General features: G+C 54.3%; 1 protein-coding gene across 1 annotated transcript in view; it reads left to right on the top strand.

Annotated features, from left to right (window-relative positions):
• HSF2BP (heat shock transcription factor 2 binding protein) overlaps positions 1-26594 on the top strand; it is a 53013-nt gene that overhangs the window by 13188 nt on the left and 13231 nt on the right. Inside the window, exons 2-5 of the mRNA XM_083171437.1 lie at positions 4097-4259; positions 7972-8054; positions 12435-12584; positions 13741-13876. Of these exons, the coding sequence (XP_083027563.1) occupies positions 4118-4259; positions 7972-8054; positions 12435-12584; positions 13741-13876 (511 nt within the window). The 5' untranslated portion in view covers positions 4097-4117. The remainder of the gene's footprint in view (positions 1-4096; positions 4260-7971; positions 8055-12434; positions 12585-13740; positions 13877-26594) is intronic.

Below are 26594 nucleotides of genomic sequence, written 5' to 3'. Positions count from 1 at the left end.
GGGAATGTTATCGGGGGAGGTAGGAGCAGGGGCCCTCACTATCAGGAACCATGGCCATGGGCCAGGATGTGACTGACATTAATGTTTGAGACCCCAGAGGAACCACCAGGGGGAACTGCTCCGTGTCAGCATTGCCTGTTTGTTTCAGTCCACGGAGCGAGTTGGAGAGGGGCAGCCATGCACAAACCTAAGGTTATTTGCTGCTATCTGGGACATGTAATTGGGAATCAGGTGGAGGACTGAAACATTGTGGTTTAGTAATCCAAATTCCACCAGACACAAAAGGCCGTGCACTAGACTCATCAAGTGGCAGGGCCCTCAGTCCTTCTGTTCCAGGTGGGGTTGGTACTACCCGGGCACAGGGCTATAGAGTGGGGGGAAGCACAGCTAAGTACTCTCTCACTGGTTCTATGAGCAGCCTGGCCGGGCATTGAGGACTATACCTACAGCTTACCAGGACATAGGGTCTAAGATGTGGGCGAGGAATGTGAGGAAATTACCTCAAACCTGCTGAATATATACTCATGTCTGTATCATCCCTTACTATTAGCAATGAATGCGATGTGGGGGAGTACTGTTACCGTTACAGCTTATTGTCCATCAGTAGCTATGCTAGGGGTCAGACCCAGCAGGGAGAGGTACTGGGGGATGGATACTGCAGAGACCCCACTAATCTGAACCTTTTGTAAATCACCTGGGCAGGTCACTTCCCGTGGGGGATGGGGGGAGGAGTGTGGGGGATGGGGAGGTGATGCTCTGCTCCTATTCTAGGGACTGGCATGTTGGATTAGGTTACTGAAGAGAGCTGACCTGTAATCACCCATTCATTGCGTTATGCCGTCATTGGTCTTCACCATACACGAGTGATCTGGAACCCAGGACTTCACACATCTTCTAAGGGATAACATGTAATTGTGGGTTATGCCTCCCCAGGTCTACACGTAATAGGTGCAGCTGTGTGACAGCCACCTCTGTGTGTATAGGTGCGGCTGTCTGACTGCTGCCTCCGTGTGTATAGGTGCAGCTGTGTGACTCTGGCCTCTGTGTATAGGTGTGGCTGTGTGACTCTGGCCTCCGTGTGTATAGGTGAAGCTGTGTGACTACCACCACCGTGTGTATAGTTGCAGCACTGTGACTGACGCCTCCATGTGTATAGGTGCGGCTGTGTGACTCTGGCCTCCGTGTGTATAGGTGCAGCTGTGTGACTGCCGCCTCCGTGTGTATAGGTGCGGCTGTGTGACTGGCCTCTGTGTATAGGTGTGGCTGTGTGACTCTGGCCTCCGTGTGTATAGGTGAAGCTGTGTGACTACCACCACCGTGTGTATAGTTGCAGCACTGTGACTGCTGCCTCCGTGTGTATAGGTGCGGCTGTGTGACTCTAGCCTCTGTGTGTATAGGTGCGGCTGTGTGATTGCCGCCTCCGTGTGTATAGGTGCGGCTGTGTGACTGACGCCTCCATGTGTATAGGTGCGGCTGTGTGACTCTGGCCTCCGTGTGTATAGGTGCAGCTGTGTGACTGCCGCCTCCGTGTGTATAGGTGCAGCTGTGTGACTGCCGCCTCCGTGTGTATAGGTGAAGCTGTGTGACTGCCGCCTCCGTGTGTATAGGTGCGGCTGTGTGACTCTGGCCTCCGTGTGTATAGGTGCGGCTGTGTGATTGCCGCCTCCGTGTGTGTATAGGTGCGGCTGCATGACTGCAGCCTCCATGTGTATAGGTGCGGCTGTGTGACTGCAGCCTCCATGTGTATAGGTGCGGCTGTGTGACTCTAGCCTCTGTGTGTATAGGTGCGGCTGTGTGACTGCCGCCACCATGTGTATAGGTGCGGCTGTGTGACTCTGGCCTCTGTGTGTTAAGGTGCAGCTGTGTGACTGCCGCCTCCGTGTGTATAGGTGAAGCTGTGTGACTGCCACCACCATGTGTATGGTTGCAGCGCTGTGACCGACGCCTCCATGTGTATAGGTGCAGCTGTGTGACCGACGCCTCCATGTGTATAGGTGCGGCTGTGTGACTGCCGCCACCGTGTGTATAGGTAAAGCTGTGTGACTGCCACCACCGTGTGTATAGTTGCAGCGCTGTGACTGACGTCTCCATGTGTATAGGTGCGGCTGTGTGACTCTAGCCTCTGTGTGTATAGGTGCGGCTTTGTGACTGCCGCCTCCGTGTGTATAGGTGAAGCTGTGTGACTGCCACCACCATGTGTATGGTTGCAGCGCTGTGACTGACGCCTCCATGTGTATAGTTGCAGCGCTGTGACCGACGCCTCCATGTGTATGGTTGCAGCGCTGTGACCGACGCCTCCATGTGTATAGGTGCAGCTGTGTGACCGACGCCTCCATGTGTATAGGTGCAGCTGTGTGACTGCCGCCTCCGTGTGTATAGGTGAAGCTGTGTGACTGCCACCACCGTGTGTATAGTTGCAGTGCTGTGACTGACGTCTCCATGTGTATAGGTGCGGCTGTGTGACTCTAGCCTCCATGTGTATAGGTGCGGCTGTGTGACTCTAGCCTCTGTGTGTATAGGTGCGGCTGTGTGATTGCCGCCTCCGTGTGTATAGGTGCGGCTGTGTGACTGACGCCTCCATGTGTATAGGTGTGGCTGTGTGACTCTAGCCTCTGTGTGTATAGGTGCAGCTGTGTGACTGCCGCCTCCGTGTGTATAGGTGAAGCTGTGTGACTGCCACCACCGTGTGTATAGTTGCAGCGCTGTGACTGACGTCTCCGTGTGTATAGGTGCGGCTGTGTGACTCTAGCCTCTGTGTGTATAGGTGCGGCTGTGTGACTGACGCCTCCGTGTGTATAGGTGCGGCTGCGTGACTGCAGCCTCCATGTGTATAGGTGCGGCTGTGTGACTACCACCACCATGTGTATAGTTGCAGCACTGTGACTGACGCCTCCATGTGTATAGGTGCGGCTGTGTGACTCTGGCCTCCGTGTGTATAGGTGCGGCTGTGTGATTGCCGCCTCCGTGTGTGTATAGGTGCGGCTGCATGACTGCAGCCTCCATGTGTATAGGTGCGGCTGTGTGACTGCCGCCACCATGTGTATAGGTGCGGCTGTGTGACTCTGGCCTCTGTGTGTTAAGGTGCAGCTGTGTGACTGCCGCCTCCGTGTGTATAGGTGAAGCTGTGTGACTGCCACCACCATGTGTATGGTTGCAGCGCTGTGACCGACGCCTCCATGTGTATAGGTGCAGCTGTGTGACCGACGCCTCCATGTGTATAGGTGTGGCTTTGTGACTGCCGCCACCGTGTGTATAGGTAAAGCTGTGTGACTGCCACCACCGTGTGTATAGTTGCAGCGCTGTGACTGACGTCTCCATGTGTATAGGTGCGGCTGTGTGACTCTAGCCTCTGTGTGTATAGGTGCGGCTTTGTGACTGCCGCCTCCGTGTGTATAGGTGAAGCTGTGTGACTGCCACCACCATGTGTATGGTTGCAGCGCTGTGACTGACGCCTCCATGTGTATAGTTGCAGCGCTGTGACCGACGCCTCCATGTGTATGGTTGCAGCGCTGTGACCGACGCCTCCATGTGTATAGGTGCAGCTGTGTGACCGACGCCTCCATGTGTATAGGTGCAGCTGTGTGACTGCCGCCTCCGTGTGTATAGGTGAAGCTGTGTGACTGCCACCACCGTGTGTATAGTTGCAGCGCTGTGACTGACGTCTCCATGTGTATAGGTGCGGCTGTGTGACTCTAGCCTCTGTGTGTATAGGTGCGGCTGTGTGACTGCCGCCTCCGTGTGTATAGGTGAAGCTGTGTGACTGCCACCACCATGTGTATGGTTGCAGCGCTGTGACTGACGCCTCCATGTGTATAGTTGCAGCGCTGTGACTGACGCCTCCATGTGTATAGGTGCGGCTGTGTGACTCTAGCCTCTGTGTGTATAGGTGCGGCTGTGTGACTCTGGCCTCCGCGTGTATAGGTGCAGCTGTGTGACTGCCGCCTCCGTGTGTATAGGTGAAGCTGTGTGACTGCCACCACCATGTGTATGGTTGCAGCGCTGTGACTGACGCCTCCATGTGTATAGTTGCAGCGCTGTGACTGACGCCTCCATGTGTATAGTTGCAGCGCTGTGACTGACGCCTCCATGTGTATAGGTGCAGCGTTTGACCACCACCATGGAGCTGGACTTTGTGCTGGTGCAGAGGAAGGATGTGGAGCGTCTGACCACAGAAGTCATGCAGATGAGAGATTTCCTACCACAAATCCTGAACCAGGAGCTGCTGGAGAGCGTGCAGAGACTGGAGGCCGCTGAGATCGGTGAGTGGGCGCCTATAGAATGGCCATTAAGCACGCTGGCTCCGCATTATAGTGCTGGGGAAGAGACGGTGAGGTGAATGATTCTCCCAGATAATTATATAATATTCTAGTGAATACTGTATGTCGGCGTCCTGTCCCCTGTGCCAGTCATTCTATACTTGTAAGCCCGCTCAGAGCAAAGTCTGCTACCTTGTGATTGCTGCTGTGTTTGTGCATGTGTGAGAGAGATATACCCCTTTCACAACGCACCGGTTTGACCCTGTAATTGGTGCAATGTGAAAGGGGTTACCTTATACAGCTAACCGGTAGCAACACAGCAATACGAACCGGGTAAAAAGAAGGGTTCTTACCGGTTTGTTGCTGTTCAGTGTGAACGGGTTAATCGAGTCGAGCGAGGCAACTCTTGAAGCAGCGCCAGCTCTAAGCGCTGCCTCCTCCCCTGCCCCCAATGACGCTCCACCACACCCCCACATGACGCCAGCAAACCAGTAATATTGCCAGTTTGCTGAAGCAATCTGAACAGACCGCACATGCAGGGTCGTACTGGGACTGAACAGTTTCAAAGTCCCGGTGTGACCCTGCATTTGTGGTCTGAAAGCGGTACAAGAGATGTACTGTAGTATCACTTGAGACAGTTTCAGAGACACACAATCAGACACTAGAGATATATATAGGGTGGCCAATCCCGGGATCGGGATCGGCGGGATCCCGGGATTTGGCCTAAAAAACGCCGGGATTTGAATCCCGGGATTGGATCTTCCAATCCCGGGTTTTCGGGATTATATGCGCATGCGCATATGTAATGCCGGGCAGCTTCTGAGCGAGTGCTCAGACGCTACCCAGGAGTTCCTGATCCCCAGACTGCAGTCTGGAGCTGGTATGGGCAGTCCGACCTGCGCAGCGTGACCTCTGACCATCACGCTGCGCAGGTCGGACTGCCCATACCCGCTCCAGAATCATCTCTGACCTGGACCGGACCTGGCAGCGTCGGCCGCCCGCTCTGCTGCCCGCCCGCTGGACCGGACCTGGCAGCGTCGGCCGCACGCTCTGCTGCCCGCCCGCCCGCTGGACCGGACCTGGCAGTGTCAGCCGTCGGCTCTGCTGCTGCTGCTACCGCCGCCGACTCCTCCCGCTCCTGTCTGCCCTGCTCCTGGCCGCCGGTGTAAGTAAATGAATGTGCGGGGCGGCTGAAGCAGGGGGTGGACTGGGCTTCTTGTTTTATTGTAGCGTGTTTTATGGCCTAAACTGACTTAGAGATGCCAATCCCGGAATCCCGGGATTTAGCATTTTTCAATCCCGATTCCCGGGATTGAAAAAATGCCCCGGGATTGGCATCCCTAGATATATATATATATATATATATATATATATATTAGAGATCACAAAGTATCTCTACCTATACAGGTGAGACAAACCACCATTGTACCAATGTCTGGTAGATGAGAATATGGGTATATGGAAGCCGAATACATGTTATATCATGCTGGATATACGGATCCGGCGTGCGTTCCAACCCTGTGGAACGCACCGCCATCTTGTTTCCGTCTCCAGTATAACTAATGTGACGAATCGTTTTAGATAAATCCCTTTATAGGGTCCGTGCATATTGTATAAACTTAATTCCAAAGTTTCCCGATACCATTATTCCAATGTGTCTTACCAACTTCCTGTGTGGGTGTGTATAAAAACCTGCTGAGGGGCCAGTCTAAATTAGGTCTCTGTTGGAGAAGGATCTCATTTCTGTTTGGCTGACTGTCTTGAAAAAAGTCTGAGAATATTTTAATGGATTAAATAAAAATCGTGTTTTTATCTGCGAAATGGTGAGTGCCCTCCTTCAAAAAAAAAAAAAAATGTGTGTATGTATGTATGTATGTATGTATGTATGTATGTGTGTGTGTGTGTATATATATATATATATATATATATATATATATATATATATTTTACTGGTCACGGTTTGAAATAAAAAGAAAACTTGGTACTTGTGTATTTTGGCGGCGCCCATCGCATCGCGTACGATGGTATGCGATGCGACATCGCGCGATATTGTACAATGCCATACAATGCGATGCGATTAAACATTGTATAAGCACCCTAATGGGTGCTTACAATGTTAAATGCACCCCCCCCCCCCCGCCACCCCCCCCACTATAAACGTGAACCCGAAGCGTGGCGAGCGCCCACCCCCCCCACTATAAACGTGAACCCGAAGCGTGGCGAGCGCAGCGAGCCCGCGAGGGGTGACGGTACGCGTCCTCCGACCTTTTCATACCCCCACTATCCACGTCGGCGTGGAGTTGACAATAGAAAGTGTGGCGAGCGCAGCGAGCCACGGAGCCCGAAGTGTGGCAAGGGGACGCGGATACCTGTGAAGGCCGCGAGGGGACGCCGATACCTGTGAAGGTATCCGTGTCCCCTCGCCTCGCTGCGCTCGCCACACTTTCTATTCTCAACTCCACACCGACGTGGATAGTGGGGGTATGTAAAGGTCGGAGGACGCGTACCACCGCCCCTCGGGGGGTGGCGTGGGGGTGCATTTAACATTGTAAGCACCCATTACGGTGCTTAAAAGCACCCTTTAGGGTGCTTATACAATCTTTCATCGTATAGGGGACAAAAATCGCGTTGCATTGCATGCCATCGGGTGCATGCCATGCGATGCGATTAAAAAATTGCGCGATGGAAATCGGGGGCGCCGCTATAATACACAAGTACCGAAAAATTTCTTCAAAAGAAAAAACCATGAGTGCACTTACTTGTTTTTAGATTGTCTGCTGGCTCTGCCCATCTGCAACTTTATGCACATTATCTACATACTCCTTCCCCTAGGAAGTGGGTGTAATATGGGAATATACATGGGTGTGGTATGAAGTTGTTAGCAGGAGTGTAAGTGGGTGTGGTATGGGAGTGTCAGAAGGTGTGGTATAGGAGTGTCAGTGGCTGTGGTATAGGAGTGTGGTGAGAGTGACTGCGAGGGATGGCGAGAGTGGCGTTATAAGTGACAGTGCAAGCTGTGGTGTGAGAGATGAGGAAAGTGACTGTACAAGTGACACTGTGAGATGGTGACAGTACGAGTGGCAGTGTGAGCCGGGGTGCGAGGGATGGCGTGAGTGACAGTGCGAGTGACAGTGCAAGCTGTGCTGTGGTGTGAGGGTGAGGGAGAGCCCTACTTCATTTATTCAATACTGTGAAATATATTCAGCCCTGACTAGTAGTAGTAGTAGCAGCAGAGAAACAGGACATGACGGACCAGCCCTGTGCATGTGGCTGCCCTAGGGGTTCTCTGGCCCCCATTTATCATTGATCGCATTTACGATGCGATCTGGTGGAATATTATAATCATATCACCTGCTGTGCGCAGGGACAGGGCTCCGAAAGGAGCCTGTCCCTGCGATGCCAGAAGCCAGGGGGGCTGCGCATGCGCGGTTACGCGCTGTCTCCCCACCCCCCCCCCCCCCCCCGCGCGAACCTGCTGACCGGGGCTATAATGGGCTATAGCCATATCAGAAAGGCAATAGCCCAGGGGTGCGAAGCCGGGCTGCCCGACGTTCATACATAGAAACCTATGGGGGATGCGGCCGGCGGCGCTGCAGGGATTGGAGATTCCTGCTGCGGTCCCCTGTGATACATTAGGGGGATACTTAATATTGGCGGTTAATCAGGGATTTAGTTGATAAATGCGGCCCTCTGTCTCTTATTATTTCTACTCCAGCTTTGGAGGCAAAAGAACTGGACTGTGCTCATATCAGCTGCCGTCTAGAAGCATCTCAGGGAGAAAATCTGAGAGCAAAAGAAGTGAGTAATTCAGCCTGTCAGTGTCCTCGCATCACTCTCCTCCTATTCAGCCTGTCAGTGTCCTCGCATCCCTCTCCTCCTATTCAGCCTGTCAGTGTCCTCGCATCCCTCTCCTCCTATTCGCCTGTCAGTGTCCTCGCAACCCTCTCCTCCTATTCAGCCTGTCAGTGTCCTCGCATCCCTCTCCTCCTATTCAGCCTGTCAGTGTCCTCGCATCCCTCTCCTCCTATTCAGCCTGTCAGTGTCCTCGCATCCCTCTCCTCCTATTCAGCCTGTCAGTGTCCTCGCATCCCTCTCCTCCTATTCAGCCTGTCAGTGTCCTCGCATCCCTCTCCTCCTATTCAGCCTGTCAGTGTCCTCGCATCCCTCTCCTCCTATTCAGCCTGTCAGTGTCCTCGCATCCCTCTCCTCCTATTCGCCTGTCAGTGTCCTCGCAACCCTCTCCTCCTATTCAGCCTGTCAGTGTCCTCGCATCCCTCTCCTCCTATTCAGCCTGTCAGTGTCCTCGCATCCCTCTCCTCCTATTCAGCCTGTCAGTGTCCTCGCATCCCTCTCCTCCTATTCGCCTGTCAGTGTCCTCGCAACCCTCTCCTCCTATTTGTCCTGTCAGTGTCCTCGCATCCCTCTCCTCCTATTCATCCTGTCAGTGTCCCTGTATCCCTCTCCTCCTATTTGTCCTGTCAGTGTCCTCGCATCCCTCTCCTCCTATTTATCCTGTCAGTGTCCTCGCATCCCTCTCCTCTTATTCAGCCTGTCAGTGTCCCTGTATCCCTCTCCTCCTATTTATCCTGTCAGTGTTCCCGCATCCCTCTCCTCCTATTCATCCTGTCAGTGTCCCTGTATCCCTCTCCTCCTATTTATCCTGTCAGTGTCCCTGTATCCCTCTCCTCCTATTTATCCTGTCAGTGTCCCTGTATCCCTCTCCTCTTATTCAGCCTGTCAGTGTCCCTGTATCTCTCTCCTCCTATTCAGCCTGCCAGTGTTCCCGCATCCCTCTCCTCCTATTCAGCCTGTCAGTGTCCCTGTATCTCTCTCCTCCTATTCAGCCTGCCAGTGTTCCCGCATCCCTCTCCTCCTATTTGTCCTGTCAGTGTCCTCGCATCCCTCTCCTCCTATTTATCCTGTCAGTGTTCCCGCATCCCTCTCCTATTCATCCTGTCAGTGTCCCTGTATCCCTCTCCTCCTATTTGTCCTGTCAGTGTCCTCGCATCCCTCTCCTCCTATTTATCCTGTCAGTGTCCTCGCATCCCTCTCCTCTTATTCAGCCTGTCAGTGTCCCTGTATCCCTCTCCTCCTATTTATCCTGTCAGTGTTCCCGCATCCCTCTCCTCCTATTCATCCTGTCAGTGTCCCTGTATCCCTCTCCTCCTATTTATCCTGTCAGTGTTCCCGCATCCCTCTCCTCCTATTTATCCTGTCAGTGTCCTCGCATCCCTCTCCTCCTATTCAGCCTGTCAGTGTTCCCGCATCCCTCTCCTATTCATCCTGTCAGTGTCCCTGTATCCCTCTCCTCCTATTCAGCCTGTCAGTGTCCCTGTATCCCTCTCCTCCTATTCAGCCTGTCAGTGTCCCTGTGTCCCTCTCCTCCTATTCAGCCTGTCAGTGTCCTCGCATCCCTCTCCTCCTATTTATCCTGTCAGTGTCCTCGCATCCCTCTCCTCCTATTTATCCTGTCAGTGTTCCCGCATCCCTCTCCTCCTATTTATCCTGTCAGTGTCCTCGCATCCCTCTCCTCTTATTCAGCCTGTCAGTGTCCCTGTATCCCTCTCCTCCTATTCAGCCTGCCAGTGTCCCTGTATCACTCTCTCCTCCTATTAAGCCTGCCAGTGTCCCTGTATCCCTCTCCTCCTATTCAGACTGTCAGTGTCCCTGTATCCCTCTCCTCCTATTCAGACTGTCAGTGTCCCTGTATCCATCTCCTCCTATTCAGCCTGTCAGTGTCCCTGTATCCCTCTCCTCCTATTCAGCCTGTCAGTGTCCCTGTATCCCTCTCCTCCTATTCAGCCTGCCAGTGTCCCCTGTATTTCTCTCCTCCTATTCAGCCTGCCAGTGTCCCTGTATCCCTCTCCTCCTATTCAGCCTGCCAGTGTCTCTGTATCCCTCTCCTCCTATTAAGCCTGCCAGTGTCCCTGTATCCCTCTCCTCCTATTCAGCCTGTCAGTGTCCCTGTATCTCTCTCCTCCTATTCAGCCTGTCAGTGTCCCTGTATCCCTCTCCTCCTATTCAGCCTGTCCGTGTCCCTGTATCCCTCTCCTATTCAGCCTGTCAGTGTCCCTGTATCTCTCTCCTCTTATTCAGCCTGTCAGTGTCCCTGTATCCCTCTCCTCTTATTCAGCCTGTCAGTGTCCCTGTATCTCTCTCCTCTTATTCAGCCTGTCAGTGTCCCTGTATCCCTCTCCTCCTATTCAGCCTGTCAGTGTCCCTGTATCCCTCTCCTCCTATTTTACACCGGCTTGTTCTTACTTCACCAACCATGTTGGCATAGGTCCTGAGTACACTAATTGTGAGTCCATGTCGACATTGACACAAAAAAAAGTGGATAAGTTATGTCAACCTTTGCATTTGTCGACCTTTTTCATGTTACATTTTTATCCTATAGACCTTTTGACTGTCTATCAACACACTGTGGGGGAAATATACTAAGATACGGCCAGATACGACTGCATATGACCGGCATCGGCCGTATTCTGGGGAAAATAAAATTCTGAAATAGGGCAAATTTACTAATCTGCCGTATTTACGGGATTCATACTTCCCGATGGTGTAGGCGGCCATTTGTGTTTTCCATATTTTGGTAACCAGGATCGGCCCTTGAGCCTGGTGCTGGTTTTAGAAATTACCGGGAAACCCTACATGGTTTAAAGTATGAATTTCTAGGCGTATCTTCGAGTTAGTTACCTGCCGTATGTTAAATATGCTTAGTATTTAAGTTAAATCGGCTTTGTAAAGTAGGAACCACCATAGCATACGCATAGCTTGGAATAGGAATGGCCATATATCGGCCATAGTAAATTTGAAAAATACATATTTACGGTCATATACGGCCGTAATTGGCTACGAATAGGCTTATTCATAGCCATTTGTGCTCAGAAAATGTCCCCTGTTTATCTAATAATCCACACCTGATGCAGTGATGCTGTGTACAGCATGATGTGGTGGGCTGGAGTAATGCTGAGTGCAGAGTTTCATGGGAGAGCAGTTAGTGTGATGTAGAGTGCAGTGTTATGCGGGGAGCAGTTAGTGGGTGCAACGTTATGTGTGGGAGCAGTTAGTGTGGTGCTTGGTGCAGCATGATGTGGGGGTGCAGTGTTATGTGGGGGAGCAGTTAGTGTGATGTGCAGTGTTATGTGGGGGAGCAGTTAGTGTGATGTGCAGTGTTATGTGGGGGAGCAGTTAATGCTGCAGCCAGCATCACACTATGTGGGGGAGCAGTTAGTGTGCTGTAGAGTGCAGTGTTTCGCGGGGGAGCAGTTAGTGTGATGTACAGTGCAGTATCACGCTCAGGACCAGTTAGTATGCTGTAGAGTGCAGTGTCACGTGGGGGAGTAGTTAGTGTGATGTAGAGTGCAGTGTTACGTGGGGGAGCAGTTAGTGTGATGTAGAGTGCAGTGTTAGGTGGGGGAGCAGTTAATGTGATGTAGATTGCAGTGTCACGCTCGGGACCAGTTAGTGTGCAGTAGAGTGCAATGTTACATGGGGAGCAGTTATTGTGCAGTAGAATGCAGTGGTTTGTGGTAGCAGTTAGTGTGCTGCTGGGTGCAGTGTTACGCGGGGGAGCAGTTAGTGTGCTGTAGATTTCAGTGTTACATTGGGGAGCAGTTACTGTGCAGTAGAATGCAATGTTACATGGGGAGCAGTTAGGGGGAAATTTACTAAAGGAAATTTGTAAAAAAATAGGTGTATTTGTATCCAGAAATACACTTATTTTTGACATTGACTATCCCGAAAATACGGCAATTCGTAGTCGTATTGATGTGCTATCAATACGAATACGAATTGCCGTATTTTCGGGATAGTAAATGTCAAAAATAAGTGTATTTCTGGATACAAATACACCTATTTTTTACAAATTTCCTTTAGTAAATTTCCCCCTTAGTGTGCAGTAGAATACAGTGGTTTGTGGTGTAGCAGTTAGTGTGCTGCTGGGTGCAGTGTTACATGGGGAGCAGTTAGTGTGCAGTACAATGCAGTGGTCTGTGGTGTAGCAGTTAGTGTGCAGTAGAGTGCAATATTACATGGGGAGCAGTTAGTGTGCAGTGCAATGCAGTGGTCTGTGGTGTAGCAGTTAGTGTGCTGCTGGGTGCAGCGTTATGTTACTAGGCCTGGGATTTTGTTATACGATAATCTATTTGCATAGTGACCATTTGCCCATATTTGCAGGAGAACCTGTCTCTAGCTGTACAGCTGAGTGACCTCCGAGAGCACTCTCTCCAGCAGGCCGAGTACTGCACTCACATGGGCTCTGCACTCTGCACATTACTCTGGGGAGTCTCAAACAGAGAGGAGACGGTGAAGAGTATTCTGGCAATGGTGAGTTATATATGTGGGCGGGTCAGGGTCTGTAGCGCTGTGGACGGGTCAGGGTCTGTAGCGCTGTGGGCGGGTCAGGGTCTGTAGCGCTGTGGGCGGGTCAGGGTCTGTAGCGCTGTGGGCGGGTCAGGGTCTGTAGCGCTGTGGGCGGGTCAGAGTCTGTAGCCATGTGGGCGGGTCACAAGCTGTGTACACACGGTGCAATATCGCTGACAATATGGTCACTGTGCAACCATATTGCTAGCGATTTGTTTGTGCTGCAGTGATAAATCGCCGCTCCTGTGTTCAGCCTCCTAATGGTCGCAAGCTTCTGCGATCAGTTGTTTCCCTCTGCAGCTCCCCCAGCAGAGTCTCCTGTTCATCAGCGACCATCTCTGGTCGCTGATGAAAAGTGGACACTGAGCAATATATTGTACTGTGTGTACACAGCTACAGAGTGTAGGGATGTGGGCGGGTCACAGTCGGTAGTGATGTGGGTGGGTCATAGTTTGTAGGGATGTGGGTGGGTCATAGTTTGTAGGGATGTGGGCGGGTCACAGTCGGCAGGGATGTGGGTGGGTCATAGTTTGTAGTGATGTGGGTGGGTCATAGTTTGTAGGGATGTGGGCGGGTCACAGTCGGTAGTGATGTGGGCGGGTCATAGTTTGTAGGGATGTGGGTGGGTCATAGTTTGTAGGGATGTGGGCGGGTCACAGTCGGCAGGGATGTGGGCGGGTCACAGTCGGCAGGGATGTGGGCGGGTCACAGTTGGCAGGGATGTGGGCGGGTCACAGTCGGCAGGGATGTGGGCGGGTCACAGTCGGCAGGGATGTGGGCGGGTCACATTCGGCAGGGATGTGGGCGGGTCACAGTCTGTACTGACCTACCCTCATCACTAATGGGGCAGATGTATGACCTGACGTTATGTGTGCTGATACCACTTCTGTGTGGCAGATGACAGGTGTCCATATGGGCAAGTGCCACCCAATGTATGACAGCTTTGTCCCTGGGTGCGGGGGATGGTGAGACATCACCATAGCTGGAGGGGGAGATGGTAGAACATCTCAGTGTGTGTACCTTGGGGCGGCGGATCTCCCCCTGGCCCCTCTGTGATCCTGGATGGAGACAGAACCTGATGCGTCTGCACAATATCTGCATGATTCCCTTTCTTTCCCAGGATAAGGCTGCTGAATTCTTCACCTTGGCCTCACATACGGTCAGCAGCTTTGTGGAGTCTCTGGGTGGGGAGCAGCCTCCAGATGAGGACACGGAGGAGAGTCGCTTTGTTCTCGGCTTGGCAGGCACTATAACTAGTGAGTAAAAGTGCATTCTGGGCAACAGGGAAAACAGAGTAGGTTGTGAAATCCCAGGATCCAGAATCCTGCAGCCCAACTCTAACCTTCCCTCCCACAGCCTAACCCTCTCCTCCCACAGCCTAATCCTCCCCTCCTGCAGCCTGACCCTAACCTCCCCTCCCGCAGCTTCACCCTAACCTCCCCTCCCGCAGCCTCACCCTAACCTCCCCTCCCGCAGTCTGACCTCCCCTCCCGCAGCCTAACCCTAACCTCCCCTCCCGCAGTCTGACCTCCCCTCCCGCAGCCTAACGCTAACCTCCCTTCCCGCAGTCTGACCTCCCCTCCCGCAGCCTAACCCTAACCTCCCCTCCCACAGTCTGACCTCCCCTCCCGCAGCCTAACCCTAACCTCCCCTCCCGCAGTCTGACCTCCCCTCCCGCAGCCTAACCCTAACCTCCCCTCCCGCAGCCTAACCCTAACCTCCCCTCCCGCAGTCTGACCTCCCCTCCCGCAGCCGCAGCCTAACCCTAACCTCCCCTCCCGCAGCCTAACCCTAACCTCCCCTCCCGCAGCCTAACCCTAACCTCCCCTCCCGCAGCCTAACCCTAACCTCCCTTCCCGCAGTCTGACCTCCCCTCCCACAGCCTAACCCTAACCTCCCCTCCCGCAGCCTAACCTCCCCTCCCGCAGTCTGACCTCCCCTCCCGCAGCCTAACCCTAACCTCCCCTCCCGCAGCCTAACCCTAACCTCCCCTCCCGCAGCCTAACCCTAACCTCCCCTCCCGCAGTCTGACCTCCCCTCCCACAGCCTAACGCTAACCTCCCTTCCCGCAGTCTGACCTCCCCTCCCGCAGCCTAACCCTAACCTCCCTTCCCGCAGTCTGACCTCCCCTCCCGCAGCCTAACCCTAACCTCCCCTCCCGCAGCCTAACCCTAACCTCCCGCAGCCTAACCCTAACCTCCCTTTCCGCAGTCTGAACTCCCCTCCCGCAGCCTAACCCTAACCTCCCATCCCGCAGCCTAACCCTAACCTCACTTCCCGCAGTCTGACCTCCCCTCCCGAAGCCTAACCCTAACCTCCCTTCCTGCAGCTTCACCCTAACCTCCCTTCCTGCAGCATCACCCTAATCTCCCCTCCTGCAGCCTAACCTTCCCTCCCGCAGCCTAACCCTAACCTCCCCTCCCACAGCCTCACCCTAACCTCCCATCCCGCAGCCTAACCCTAACCTCCCCTCCCGCAGCCTAACCCTAACCTCCCCTCCCGCAGCCCTAACCCTAACCTCCCCTCCCGCAGCCTAACCCTAACCTCCCCTCCCGCAGCCTAACTCTAACCTCCCCTCCCGCAGCCTAACCCTAACCTCCCTTCCTGCAGCATCACCTTAACCTCCCTTCCTGCAGCATCACCCTAACCTCCCCTCCCCTCCCCTCCCCTCCCCTCCTGCAGTCTGACCTCCCCTCCCGCAGCCTAACCCTAACCTCCCCCCCTGCAGCCTAACCCTAACCTTCCCCCCTGCAGCCTAACCATAACATCCTCTCCTGCAGCCTAACCCTAACCTCCCCTCCCGCAGCCTAACGCTGCGCTGTGTGCTCTGGCTGTACCTGATTGTTCCCGATCCCCTGTGCTGTGTGCTCTGGCTGTACCTGACTGTTCCGATGCCGTGTGCTCTGGCTGTACCTGACTGTTCCGATGCCGTGTGCTCTGGCTGTACCTGACTGTTCCCGATCCCCTGTGCCGTGTGCTCTGGCTCTACCTGACTGTTCCCGATCCCCTGTGCCGTGTACTCTGGCTGTACCTGACTGTTCCCGATCCCCTGTGCCGTGTGCTCTGGCTCTACCTGACTGTTCCCGATCCCCTGTGCCGTGTGCTCTGGCTCTACCTGACTGTTCCCGATCCCCTGTGCCGTGTGCTCTGGCTGTACCTGACTGTTCCGATCCCCTGTGCTGTGTGCTCTGGCTGTACCTGACTGTTCCGATCCCCTGTGCCGTGTGCTCTGGCTCTACCTGACTGTTCCCGATCCCCTGTGCCGTGTGCTCTGGCTCTACCTGACTGTTCTTGATCCCCTGTGCTGTGTGCTCTGGCTGTACCTGACTGTTCTTGATCCCCTGTGCTGTGTGCTCTGGCTGTACCTGACTGTTCCGATCCCCTGTGCTGTGTGCTCTGGCTGTACCTGACTGTTCCGATCCCCTGTGCCGTGTGCTCTGGCTCTACCTGACTGTTCCCGATCCCCTGTGCCGTGTGCTCTGGCTCTACCTGACTGTTCTTGATCCCCTGTGCTGTGTGCTCTGGCTGTACCTGACTGTTCTTGATCCCCTATGCTGTGTGCTCTGGCTGTACCTGACTGTTCCGATCCCCTGTGCCGTGTACTCTGGCTCTACCTGACTGTTCTTGATCCCCTGTGCTGTGTGCTCTGGCTGTACCTGACTGTTCTTGATCCCCTATGCTGTGTGCTCTGGCTGTACCTGACTGTTCCCGATCCCCTGTGCCTTGTACTCTGGCTGTACCTGACTGTTCTTGATCCCCTGTGCCGTGTACTCTGGCTCTACCTGACTGTTCCGATGCCTTGTACTCTGGCTGTACCTGACTGTTCCCGATCCCCTGTGCCGTGTGCTCTGGCTCTACCTGACTGTTCCCGATCCCCTGTGCCGTGTGCTCTGGCTCTACCTGACTGTTCCGATGCCATGTACTCTGGCTGTACTTGACTGTTCCCGATCCCCTGTGCCGTGTGCTCTGACTGTACCGATGCCATGTACTCTGGCTGTACCTGACTGTTCCCGATCCCCTGTGCCTTGTACTCTGGCTGTACCTGATTGTTCCCGATCCCCTGTGCTGTGTGCTCTGGCTGTACCTGACTGTTCTGATGCCTTGTACTCTGGCTGTACCTGACTGTTCCCGATCCCCTGTGCCGTGTACTCTGGCTGTAACTGACAGTTCCCGATCCCCTGTGCCGTGTACTCTGGCTGTACCTGACAGTTCCCGATCCCCTGTGCCGTGTACTCTGGCTGTACCTGACAGTTCCCGATCCCCTGTGCCGTGTACTCTGGCTCTACCTGACTGTTCCGATGCCTTGTACTCTGGCTGTACCTGACTGTTCCCGATCCCCTGTGCCGTGTACTCTGGCTGTACCTGACAGTTCCGATGCCTTGTACTCTGGCTGTACCTGACTGTTCCTGATCCCCTGTGCCTTGTACTCTGGCTGTACCTGATTGTTCCCGATCCCCTGTGCTGTGTGCTCTGGCTGTACCTGACTGTTCTGATGCCTTGTACTCTGGCTGTACCTGACTGTTCCCGATCCCCTGTGCGCTGTGTGCTCTGGCTGTACCTGATTGTTCCCGATCCCCTGTGCTGTGTGCTCTGGCTGTACCTGACTGTTCCGATGCCGTGTGCTCTGGCTCTACCTGACTGTTCCCGATCCCCTGTGCCGTGTGCTCTGGCTGTACCTGACTGTTCCCGATCCCCTGTGCCGTGTGCTCTGGCTCTACCTGACTGTTCCCGATCCCCTGTGCCGTGTGCTCTGGCTCTACCTGACTGTTCCGATGCCGTGTACTCTGGCTGTACCTGACTGTTCCCGATCCCCTGTGCCTTGTACTCTGGCTGTACCTGATTGTTCCCGATCCCCTGTGCTGTGTGCTCTGGCTGTACCTGACTGTTCTGATGCCTTGTACTCTGGCTGTACCTGACTGTTCCCGATCCCCTGTGCCGTGTACTCTGGCTGTAACTGACAGTTCCCGATCCCCTGTGCCGTGTACTCTGGCTGTACCTGACAGTTCCCGATCCCCTGTGCCGTGTACTCTGGCTGTACCTGACAGTTCCCGATCCCCTGTGCCGTGTACTCTGGCTGTACCTGACAGTTCCCGATCCCCTGTGCCGTGTACTCTGGCTCTACCTGACTGTTCCGATGCCTTGTACTCTGGCTGTACCTGACTGTTCCCGATCCCCTGGCTGTACCTCACTGTTCCGATGCCTTGTACTATGGCTAAACCTGACTGTTCCCGATCCCCTGTGCCGTGTACTCTGGCTGTACCTGACAGTTCCCGATCCCCTGTGCCGTGTACTCTGGCTCTACCTGACTGTTCCAATGCCTTGTACTCTGGCTGTACCTGACTGTTCCCGATCCCCTGTGCCGTGTGCTCTGACTGTTTCCGATCCCCTGTGCCGTGTACTCTGGCTGTACCTGACAGTTCCCGATCCCCTGTGCCATGTACTCTGGCTGTACCTGACAGTTCCCGATCCCCTGTGCCGTGTACTCTGGCTCTACCTGACTGTTCCGATGCCTTGTACTCTGGCTGTACCTGACTGTTCCCGATCCCCTGTGCCGTGTGCTCTGGCTGTACCTGACTGTTCCCGATCCCCTGTGCCTTGTACTCTGGCTGTACCTGATTGTTCTGATGCCTTGTACTCTGGCTGTACCTGACTGTTCCCGATCCCCTGTGCCGTGTACTCTGGCTGTACCTGACTGTTCCCGATCCCCTGTGTCGTGTACTCTGGCTGTACCTGACAGTTCCCGATCCCCTGTGCCGTGTACTCTGGCTGTACCTGACAGTTCCCGATCCCCTGTGCCGTGTACTCTGGCTGTACCTGACTGTTCCCGATCCCCTGTGTCGTGTACTCTGGCTGTACCTGACAGTTCCCGATCCCCTGTGCCGTGTACTCTGGCTGTACCTGACAGTTCCCGATCCCCTGTGCCGTGTACTCTGGCTGTACCTGACAGTTCCCGATCCCCTGTGCCGAGTACTCTGGCTGTACCTGACAGTTCCCGATCCCCTATGCCATGTACTCTGGCTCTACCTGACTGTTCCGATGCCTTGTACTCTGGCTGTACCTGACTGTTCCCGATCCCCTGTGCCGTGTACTCTGCCTGTACCTGACTGTTCCCGATCCCCTGTGCCGTGTACTCTGGCTCTACCTGACTGTTCCGATGCCTTGTACTCTGGCTGTACCTGACTGTTCCCGATCCCATGTGCCGTGTACTCTGGCTGTACCTGACAGTTCCCAATCCCCTGTGCCGTGTACTCTGGCTCTACCTGACTGTTCCAATGCCTTGTACTCTGGCTGTACCTGACTGTTCCCGATCCCCTGTGCCGTGTGCTCTGGCTGTTCCGATCCCCCTGTGCTGTGTGCTCTGGCTGTACCTGACTGTTCCCGATCCCCTGTGCCGTGTACTCTGGCTGTACCTGACAGTTCCCGATCCCCTGTGCCGTGTACTCTGGCTCTACCTGACTGTTCCGATGCCTTGTACTCTGGCTGTACCTGACTGTTCCCGATCCCCTGTGCCGTGTACTCTGGCCGTACCTGACTGTTCCCGATCCCCTGTGCCGTGTACTCTGGCTGTACCTGACTGTTCCCGATCCCCTGTGCCATGTACTCTGGCTGTACCTGACAGTTCCCGATCCCCTGTGCCGTGTACTCTGGCTGTACCTGACAGTTCCCGATCCCCTGTGCCGTGTACTCTGGCTCTACCTGACTGTTCCGATGCCTTGTACTCTGGCTGTACCTGACTGTTCCCGATCCCCTGTGCCGTGTACTCTGGCTGTACCTGACAGTTCCCGATCCCCTGTGCCGTGTACTCTGGCTCTACCTGACTGTTCCGATGCCTTGTACTCTGGCTGTACCTGACTGTTCCCGATCCCCTGTGCCGTGTACTCTGGCTGTACCTGACTGTTCCCGATCCCCTGTGCCGTGTACTCTGGCTGTACCTGACAGTTCCCGATCCCCTGTGCCATGTACTCTGGCTGTACCTGACAGTTCCCGATCCCCTGTGCCGTGTACTCTGGCTCTACCTGACTGTTCCGATGCCTTGTACTCTGGCTGTACCTGACTGTTCCCGATCCCCTGTGCCGTGTGCTCTGGCTGTACCTGACTGTTCCCGATCCCCTGTGCCGTGTGCTCTGGCTGTACCTGACTGTTCCCGATCCCCTGTGCCTTGTACTCTGGCTGTACCTGATTGTTCTGATGCCTTGTACTCTGGCTGTACCTGACTGTTCCCGATCCCCTGTGCCGTGTACTCTGGCTGTACCTGACTGTTCCCGATCCCCTGTGTCGTGTACTCTGGCTGTACTTGACAGTTCCCGATCCCCTGTGCCGTGTACTCTGGCTGTACCTGACAGTTCCCGATCCCCTGTGCCGTGTACTCTGGCTGTACCTGACAGTTCCCGATCCCCTGTGCCGAGTACTCTGGCTGTACCTGACAGTTCCCGATCCCCTGTGCCATGTACTCTGGCTCTACCTGACTGTTCCGATGCCTTGTACTCTGGCTGTACCTGACTGTTCCCGATCCCCTGTGCCGTGTACTCTGCCTGTACCTGACTGTTCCCGATCCCCTGTGCCGTGTACTCTGGCTCTACCTGACTGTTCCGATGCCTTGTACTCTGGCTGTACCTGACTGTTCCCGATCCCCTGTGCCGTGTGCTCTGGCTGTACCTGATTGCTCCCGATCCCCTGTGCTGTGTGCTCTGGCTGTACCTGACTGTTCTGATGCCTTGTACTCTGGCTGTACCTGACTGTTCCCGATCCCCTGTGCCGTGTACTCTGGCTGTACCTGACAGTTCCCGATCCCCTGTGCCGTGTACTCTGGCTGTACCTGACAGTTCCCGATCCCCTGTGCCGTGTACTCTGGCTCTACCTGACTGTTCCGATGCCTTGTACTCTGGCTGTACCTGACTGTTCCCGATCCCCTGTGCCGTGTACTCTGGCTGTACCTGACTGTTCCCGATCCCCTGTGCCGTGTACTCTGCCTGTACCTGACTGTTCCCGATCCCCTGTGCCGTGTACTCTGGCTGTACCTGACAGTTCCCGATCCCCTGTGCCGTGTACTCTGGCTCTACCTGACTGTTCCGATGCCTTGTACTCTGGCTGTACCTGACTGTTCCCGATCCCCTGTGCCGTGTGCTCTGGCTGTACCTGATTGCTCCCGATCCCCTGTGCTGTGTGCTCTGGCTGTACCTGACTGTTCTGATGCCTTGTACTCTGGCTGTACCTGACTGTTCCCGATCCCCTGTGCCGTGTACTCTGGCTGTACCTGACAGTTCCCGATCCCCTGTGCCGTGTACTCTGGCTGTACCTGACAGTTCCCGATCCCCTGTGCCGTGTACTCTGGCTCTACCTGACTGTTCCGATGCCTTGTACTCTGGCTGTACCTGACAGTTCCCGATCCCCTGTGCCGTGTGCTCTGGCTGTACCTGACTGTTCCCGATCCCCTGTGCCGTGTGCTCTGGCTGTACCTGACTGTTCCCGATCCCCTGTGCCGTGTGCTCTGGCTGTACCTGACTGTTCCCGATCCCCTGTGCCTTGTACTCTGGCTGTACCTGATTGTTCTGATGCCTTGTACTCTGGCTGTACCTGACTGTTCCCGATCCCCTGTGCCGTGTACTCTGGCTGTACCTGACTGTTCCCGATCCCCTGTGTCGTGTACTCTGGCTGTACCTGACAGTTCCCGATCCCCTGTGCCGTGTACTCTGGCTGTACCTGACAGTTCCCGATCCCCTGTGCCGTGTACTCTGGCTGTACCTGACAGTTCCCGATCCCCTGTGCCGAGTACTCTGGCTGTACCTGACAGTTCCCGATCCCCTGTGCCATGTACTCTGGCTCTACCTGACTGTTCTGATGCCTTGTACTCTGGCTGTACCTGACTGTTCCCGATCCCCTGTGCCGTGTGCTCTGGCTGTACCTGACTGTTCCCGATCCCCTGTGCCGTGTGCTCTGGCTGTACCTGACTGTTCCCGATCCCCTGTGCCTTGTACTCTGGCTGTACCTGATTGTTCTGATGCCTTGTACTCTGGCTGTACCTGACTGTTCCCGATCCCCTGTGCCGTGTACTCTGGCTGTACCTGACTGTTCCCGATCCCCTGTGTCGTGTACTCTGGCTGTACCTGACAGTTCCCGATCCCCTGTGCCGTGTACTCTGGCTGTACCTGACAGTTCCCGATCCCCTGTGCCGTGTGCTCTGGCTGTACCTGACTGTTCCCGATCCCCTGTGCCGTGTGCTCTGGCTGTACCTGACTGTTCCCGATCCCCTGTGCCGTGTGCTCTGGCTGTACCTGACTGTTCCCGATCCCCTGTGCCTTGTACTCTGGCTGTACCTGATTGTTCTGATGCCTTGTACTCTGGCTGTACCTGACTGTTCCCGATCCCCTGTGCCGTGTACTCTGGCTGTACCTGACTGTTCCCGATCCCCTGTGTCGTGTACTCTGGCTGTACCTGACAGTTCCCGATCCCCTGTGCCGTGTACTCTGGCTGTACCTGACAGTTCCCGATCCCCTGTGCCGTGTACTCTGGCTGTACCTGACAGTTCCCGATCCCCTGTGCCGTGTACTCTGGCTGTACCTGACAGTTCCCGATCCCCTGTGCCGAGTACTCTGGCTGTACCTGACAGTTCCCGATCCCCTGTGCCATGTACTCTGGCTCTACCTGACTGTTCCGATGCCTTGTACTCTGGCTGTACCTGACTGTTCCCGATCCCCTGGGCCGTGTACTCTGGCTGTACCTGACAGTTCCCGATCCCCTGTGCCGTGTACTCTGGCTCTACCTGACTGTTCCGATGCCTTGTACTCTGGCTGTACCTGACTGTTCCCGATCCCCTGTGCCGTGTACTCTGGCTGTACCTGACAGTTCCCGATCCCCTGTGCCGTGTACTCTGGCTCTACCTGACTGTTCCGATGCCTTGTACTCTGGCTGTACCTGACTGTTCCCGATCCCCTGTGCCGTGTACTCTGGCTGTACCTGACTGTTCCCGATCCCCTGTGCCGTGTACTCTGCCTGTACCTGACTGTTCCCGATCCCCTGTGCCGTGTACTCTGGCTGTACCTGACAGTTCCCGATCCCCTGTGCCGTGTACTCTGGCTCTACCTGACTGTTCCGATGCCTTGTACTCTGGCTGTACCTGACTGTTCCCGATCCCCTGTGCCGTGTGCTCTGGCTGTACCTGATTGCTCCCGATCCCCTGTGCTGTGTGCTCTGGCTGTACCTGACTGTTCTGATGCCTTGTACTCTGGCTGTACCTGACTGTTCCCGATCCCCTGTGCCGTGTACTCTGGCTGTACCTGACAGTTCCCGATCCCCTGTGCCGTGTACTCTGGCTCTACCTGACTGTTCCGATGCCTTGTACTCTGGCTGTACCTTACTGTTCCCGATCCCCTGTGCCGTGTACTCTGGCTGTACCTGACAGTTCCCGATCCCCTGTGCCGTGTACTCTGGCTCTACCTGACTGTTCCGATGCCTTGTACTCTGGCTGTACCTGACTGTTCCCGATCCCCTGTGCCGTGTACTCTGGCTGTACCTGACTGTTTCCGATCCCCTGTGCCGTGTACTCTGGCTGTACCTGACAGTTCCTGTCACGGACCCACCGGTCGTCTGCTCCGATACGTCAATCTGAGCAGCGCCGGCCGTGACTGGGGTTCACTCAGGACACTCGGGTCCTTTCCTTGAGGTACACTGCCACCAGCCAAAACCTGATTTTAGCGCCTGAAACTGCGCAAGGGGCGGCTTGGCTCGCCCCTGACCACACAATACAAGATAACAATGGTAACGTTTTCCAGCCTTTCTCTCCTGAGGCTAATGAGTCTTAGGAACACAGAACCAGAACTGGGAATATGTATTATTTATTCCTAGAAATACTACAGAGCTTTAAACAAAATGGTTACAAGACATTACAATGATTTTAAAAGTACACACAACGATTAAATGCAATTCCAGAGATAAAATAAAAAGAAAAAAATGACAGAACCTATCTTACACTTAAATACAGATCCTGACGTGGGGGGGTCCTCCACAAGAAATCTCTGGTCGCCTACAGCCTGTTTGCTAGACCCCCAGGTAGTGACACTGACTATAGGGAGAAAGGTCTTAGTTATACCTTGCAGACTCCCTCATCCCTCCCACCCTTGGGATTCCACTCTTTCCATGCTGAAGGAGTGTGGAAGGTCCCTGGCAATGTATCTTCTTCAGTCGGCTGTTTTCAAAGTGATTGATCCTCCTTCCTTGCATAGCAGACCCACTGATAAGAGATGTGAAGGAAGGGGACAAACTCTAACCTCTTCTTCTGGACCATGGTTTATGAGGGGCTCAGATCTTATCTTACATCCTAACTCCGGAGGAGTCCACAGATGTCACACTGAGGGAATACAGGCCTCAAACTCAAACCAGGGTCACCTACAGTTTACATACAAGACATGTCCTGATTCCAATACTCACAGGAGACATAACTATTACACCAATATCAGACATACATTGCTTGAACAGATAATCATAACAGGAGGCATACGTTAATTTGATCGATCACCTGATCTGATCATTACACCTCCCCCTTTTAAAAATGGCGCACAGAGGCGGTGACCCACGTCACCGTCTCATCACTGCGCTATTAACTACATCACCTGGACAGGTAGCAGTGGTCTCTGTGCTGAGACAGACTGCCACTGATTCTGCGGGATCTGTACTAACACTTCACTATACTTGACGTCTGTCATGGCACCACCTGACGCCATAGCCGTGGCTAGGGTGGGCAATGGGCATAGTCCCTGTCCCTCTCGCAGGAGATGGCAAACTAAAAGCACACAGGTGTCCTCGAACCCATAGTCTGTGAGCACACTGATATAGTGGGAGCTGTGTCCATCCCGGCTGATATTGACACAGCCCACCACAGCTGTGCGTCGGACTCCTGGGCACGGATTCTCCCCTGCAGCTGGCAGTTTGGCCTTACTCACTGAGATCAGTACCAGACCATTCCTCCACACCCCAAACGGCCATCCCCCTGGGACTCGTAACTCAGCACGTCTAACTATACCACAGGTGTGGGGCATTCTCCCAGCACTATATACAGACTTAAAAATTTCTTCCCAGCACCTCTCCTGAGCTGACTGACCCCCCCTCCCCTTCACTGGGGGGAAGGTCCACTCACTCAACACCTCACACCTCATCCTTTTGTGAGGAGATTCTCCCTCTTTGTCTGTGTGTGTGAATTGCGAAGGGGGGCACGTTTCTGCAAGGGGGAATACCAGCAGGTCATTGTCCCCTGTCTTGGGAACATCCCAGCTCAGCCTTTCCGAGGTTAATGGAGCTGAGTTTACCTGTGCTTCGCGGGCCCACCCACCCTCCTGGTTACACACAGCAGCTTCCCTACTAGCCACTGGCTCTATTCCTGACACAACCCTCTCACTGTACCCAGGGGTATCTTTCCCACGTCCCAGGTATGGGGCAGCCTGTGCAGGGTTGATTCTCAGTTCTGCGTGGAAAGCCAAGCTTTCCATGTCAGTCCAGGACACCTTCCTGAGCCTGACCTTCCCTCCCAGACCCGCAGGTTCTGTGCCTGGGGTGGTGCCACTGAGGTTCTCAGGAGAGGCATCCGTTATCCAGTGATGCTGGAAAAATGCACTCTCTGGAGAGTTCTCAGTGTCTGGAGGTAACCCCTGCTGTGTTCCTGTATCTGTGTTTGTGTGGCTACAGGAAGGAGGGGGGTTTGGGGGGAAAACTGCAGTAAGGGACACTCTCTCCCTATCTGACAGGTCTACAGTGCACACAGGACCCACCGGGTCACTTATTATACCTGGTACCACATTTCCCACAGTAGCGCAAGACATCACATTATCAACAGTAACATCAATATCATAACCTGGGGAGACATCCTGCAATACCTGCAAATTAGCCTGTGCATCTTCCACAACACATGGGGCCCATCCTGCTGGCTTATAATTGCACCATGGCAAACCCGCTATATCTGGATCCCATTGTCTCTGAGCAGGAATGGGGTTATCTGAGCATGTTGTCACCATTAACTTATTGGCAGGTACATGCTCTGCCTGCAACCAACTCAGATCTGTCCCATTCCTGCAGTTAGCATCCCCTGGCCCGATGTCACAACCAGACATCACTGGAGGAACAGGGTTAACGTCTGGCACAGCAACCTTAATGACATCACCAGCAGCACTCCTACCACTGGTGAGTGAGGGTGTCTCATTCCCAACTAGATTAGGGCATTCATTTAACCCCACAAACTGGCAAGGATTACCCACTATACCTGTCTCTAACTCACCCTCTACCGAAGGTACGGCACTATCACAGATCATCCCAGGGGCTTCACACAAAATAACAACGTTGCAATGTTCAGCATGGTTACATACTACCTGAGATGCATCATATGGTTCAGAAGGGTTAGCGACAGATATGTGTGGAGTTAATAAAAGTCCCACATCAGTAGTCCCACACATACTTGTGTGCATACAGTCAGAAAGTCCCATTCCTATTTCCGACATAGTCTCTCCCCTGCATACTTTCACTATGCAGCCAGCCTCTTCCGGCAACAAATCTGGAGCAACGGGTGGGAACATGCTGCTCACATCTTCCAGCAGTTTAAACTGGGCCTTGTGGTGTGAGGTCTCTGGAACAGGTTCCACACCGATTGTAGCAGGCCCGGGTACCATGTCCATGAGGGAAACCCCGGTAGGCTGTGTCGTTGGTTCCGTAGCTGGTGATAGAAGCTGTTCCAGGCGATTCCTTTCAGCATCTGCCCAGCGGCACTGCTCTTTCCACCATGGAGTATCAAGCTTTTTACAATCATAAGCATATTGCTGCGCTATTTCAAAACAGTCCGTCAGGTCTCTCAGCAGCAACCAAGGAGTCGCATCGGGGCCCCAGGTTAGAAACTCGCCGCGATACATGCCGAAAACATTGCGCTCATCATTTCGTGCATGGGTGAGCCGCTTGATCATCTCCCAGCGGGAATTGTTGGGGCAGGAGATACCTTGC

The sequence above is a fragment of the Crinia signifera genome, chromosome 2, assembly GCF_055691185.1.
Source record: "Crinia signifera chromosome 2, ASM5569118v1, whole genome shotgun sequence".
NCBI classification, from domain to species: Eukaryota; Metazoa; Chordata; class Amphibia; order Anura; family Myobatrachidae; genus Crinia; species Crinia signifera.
This window is presented reverse-complemented; position numbering and strand designations above follow the sequence as displayed.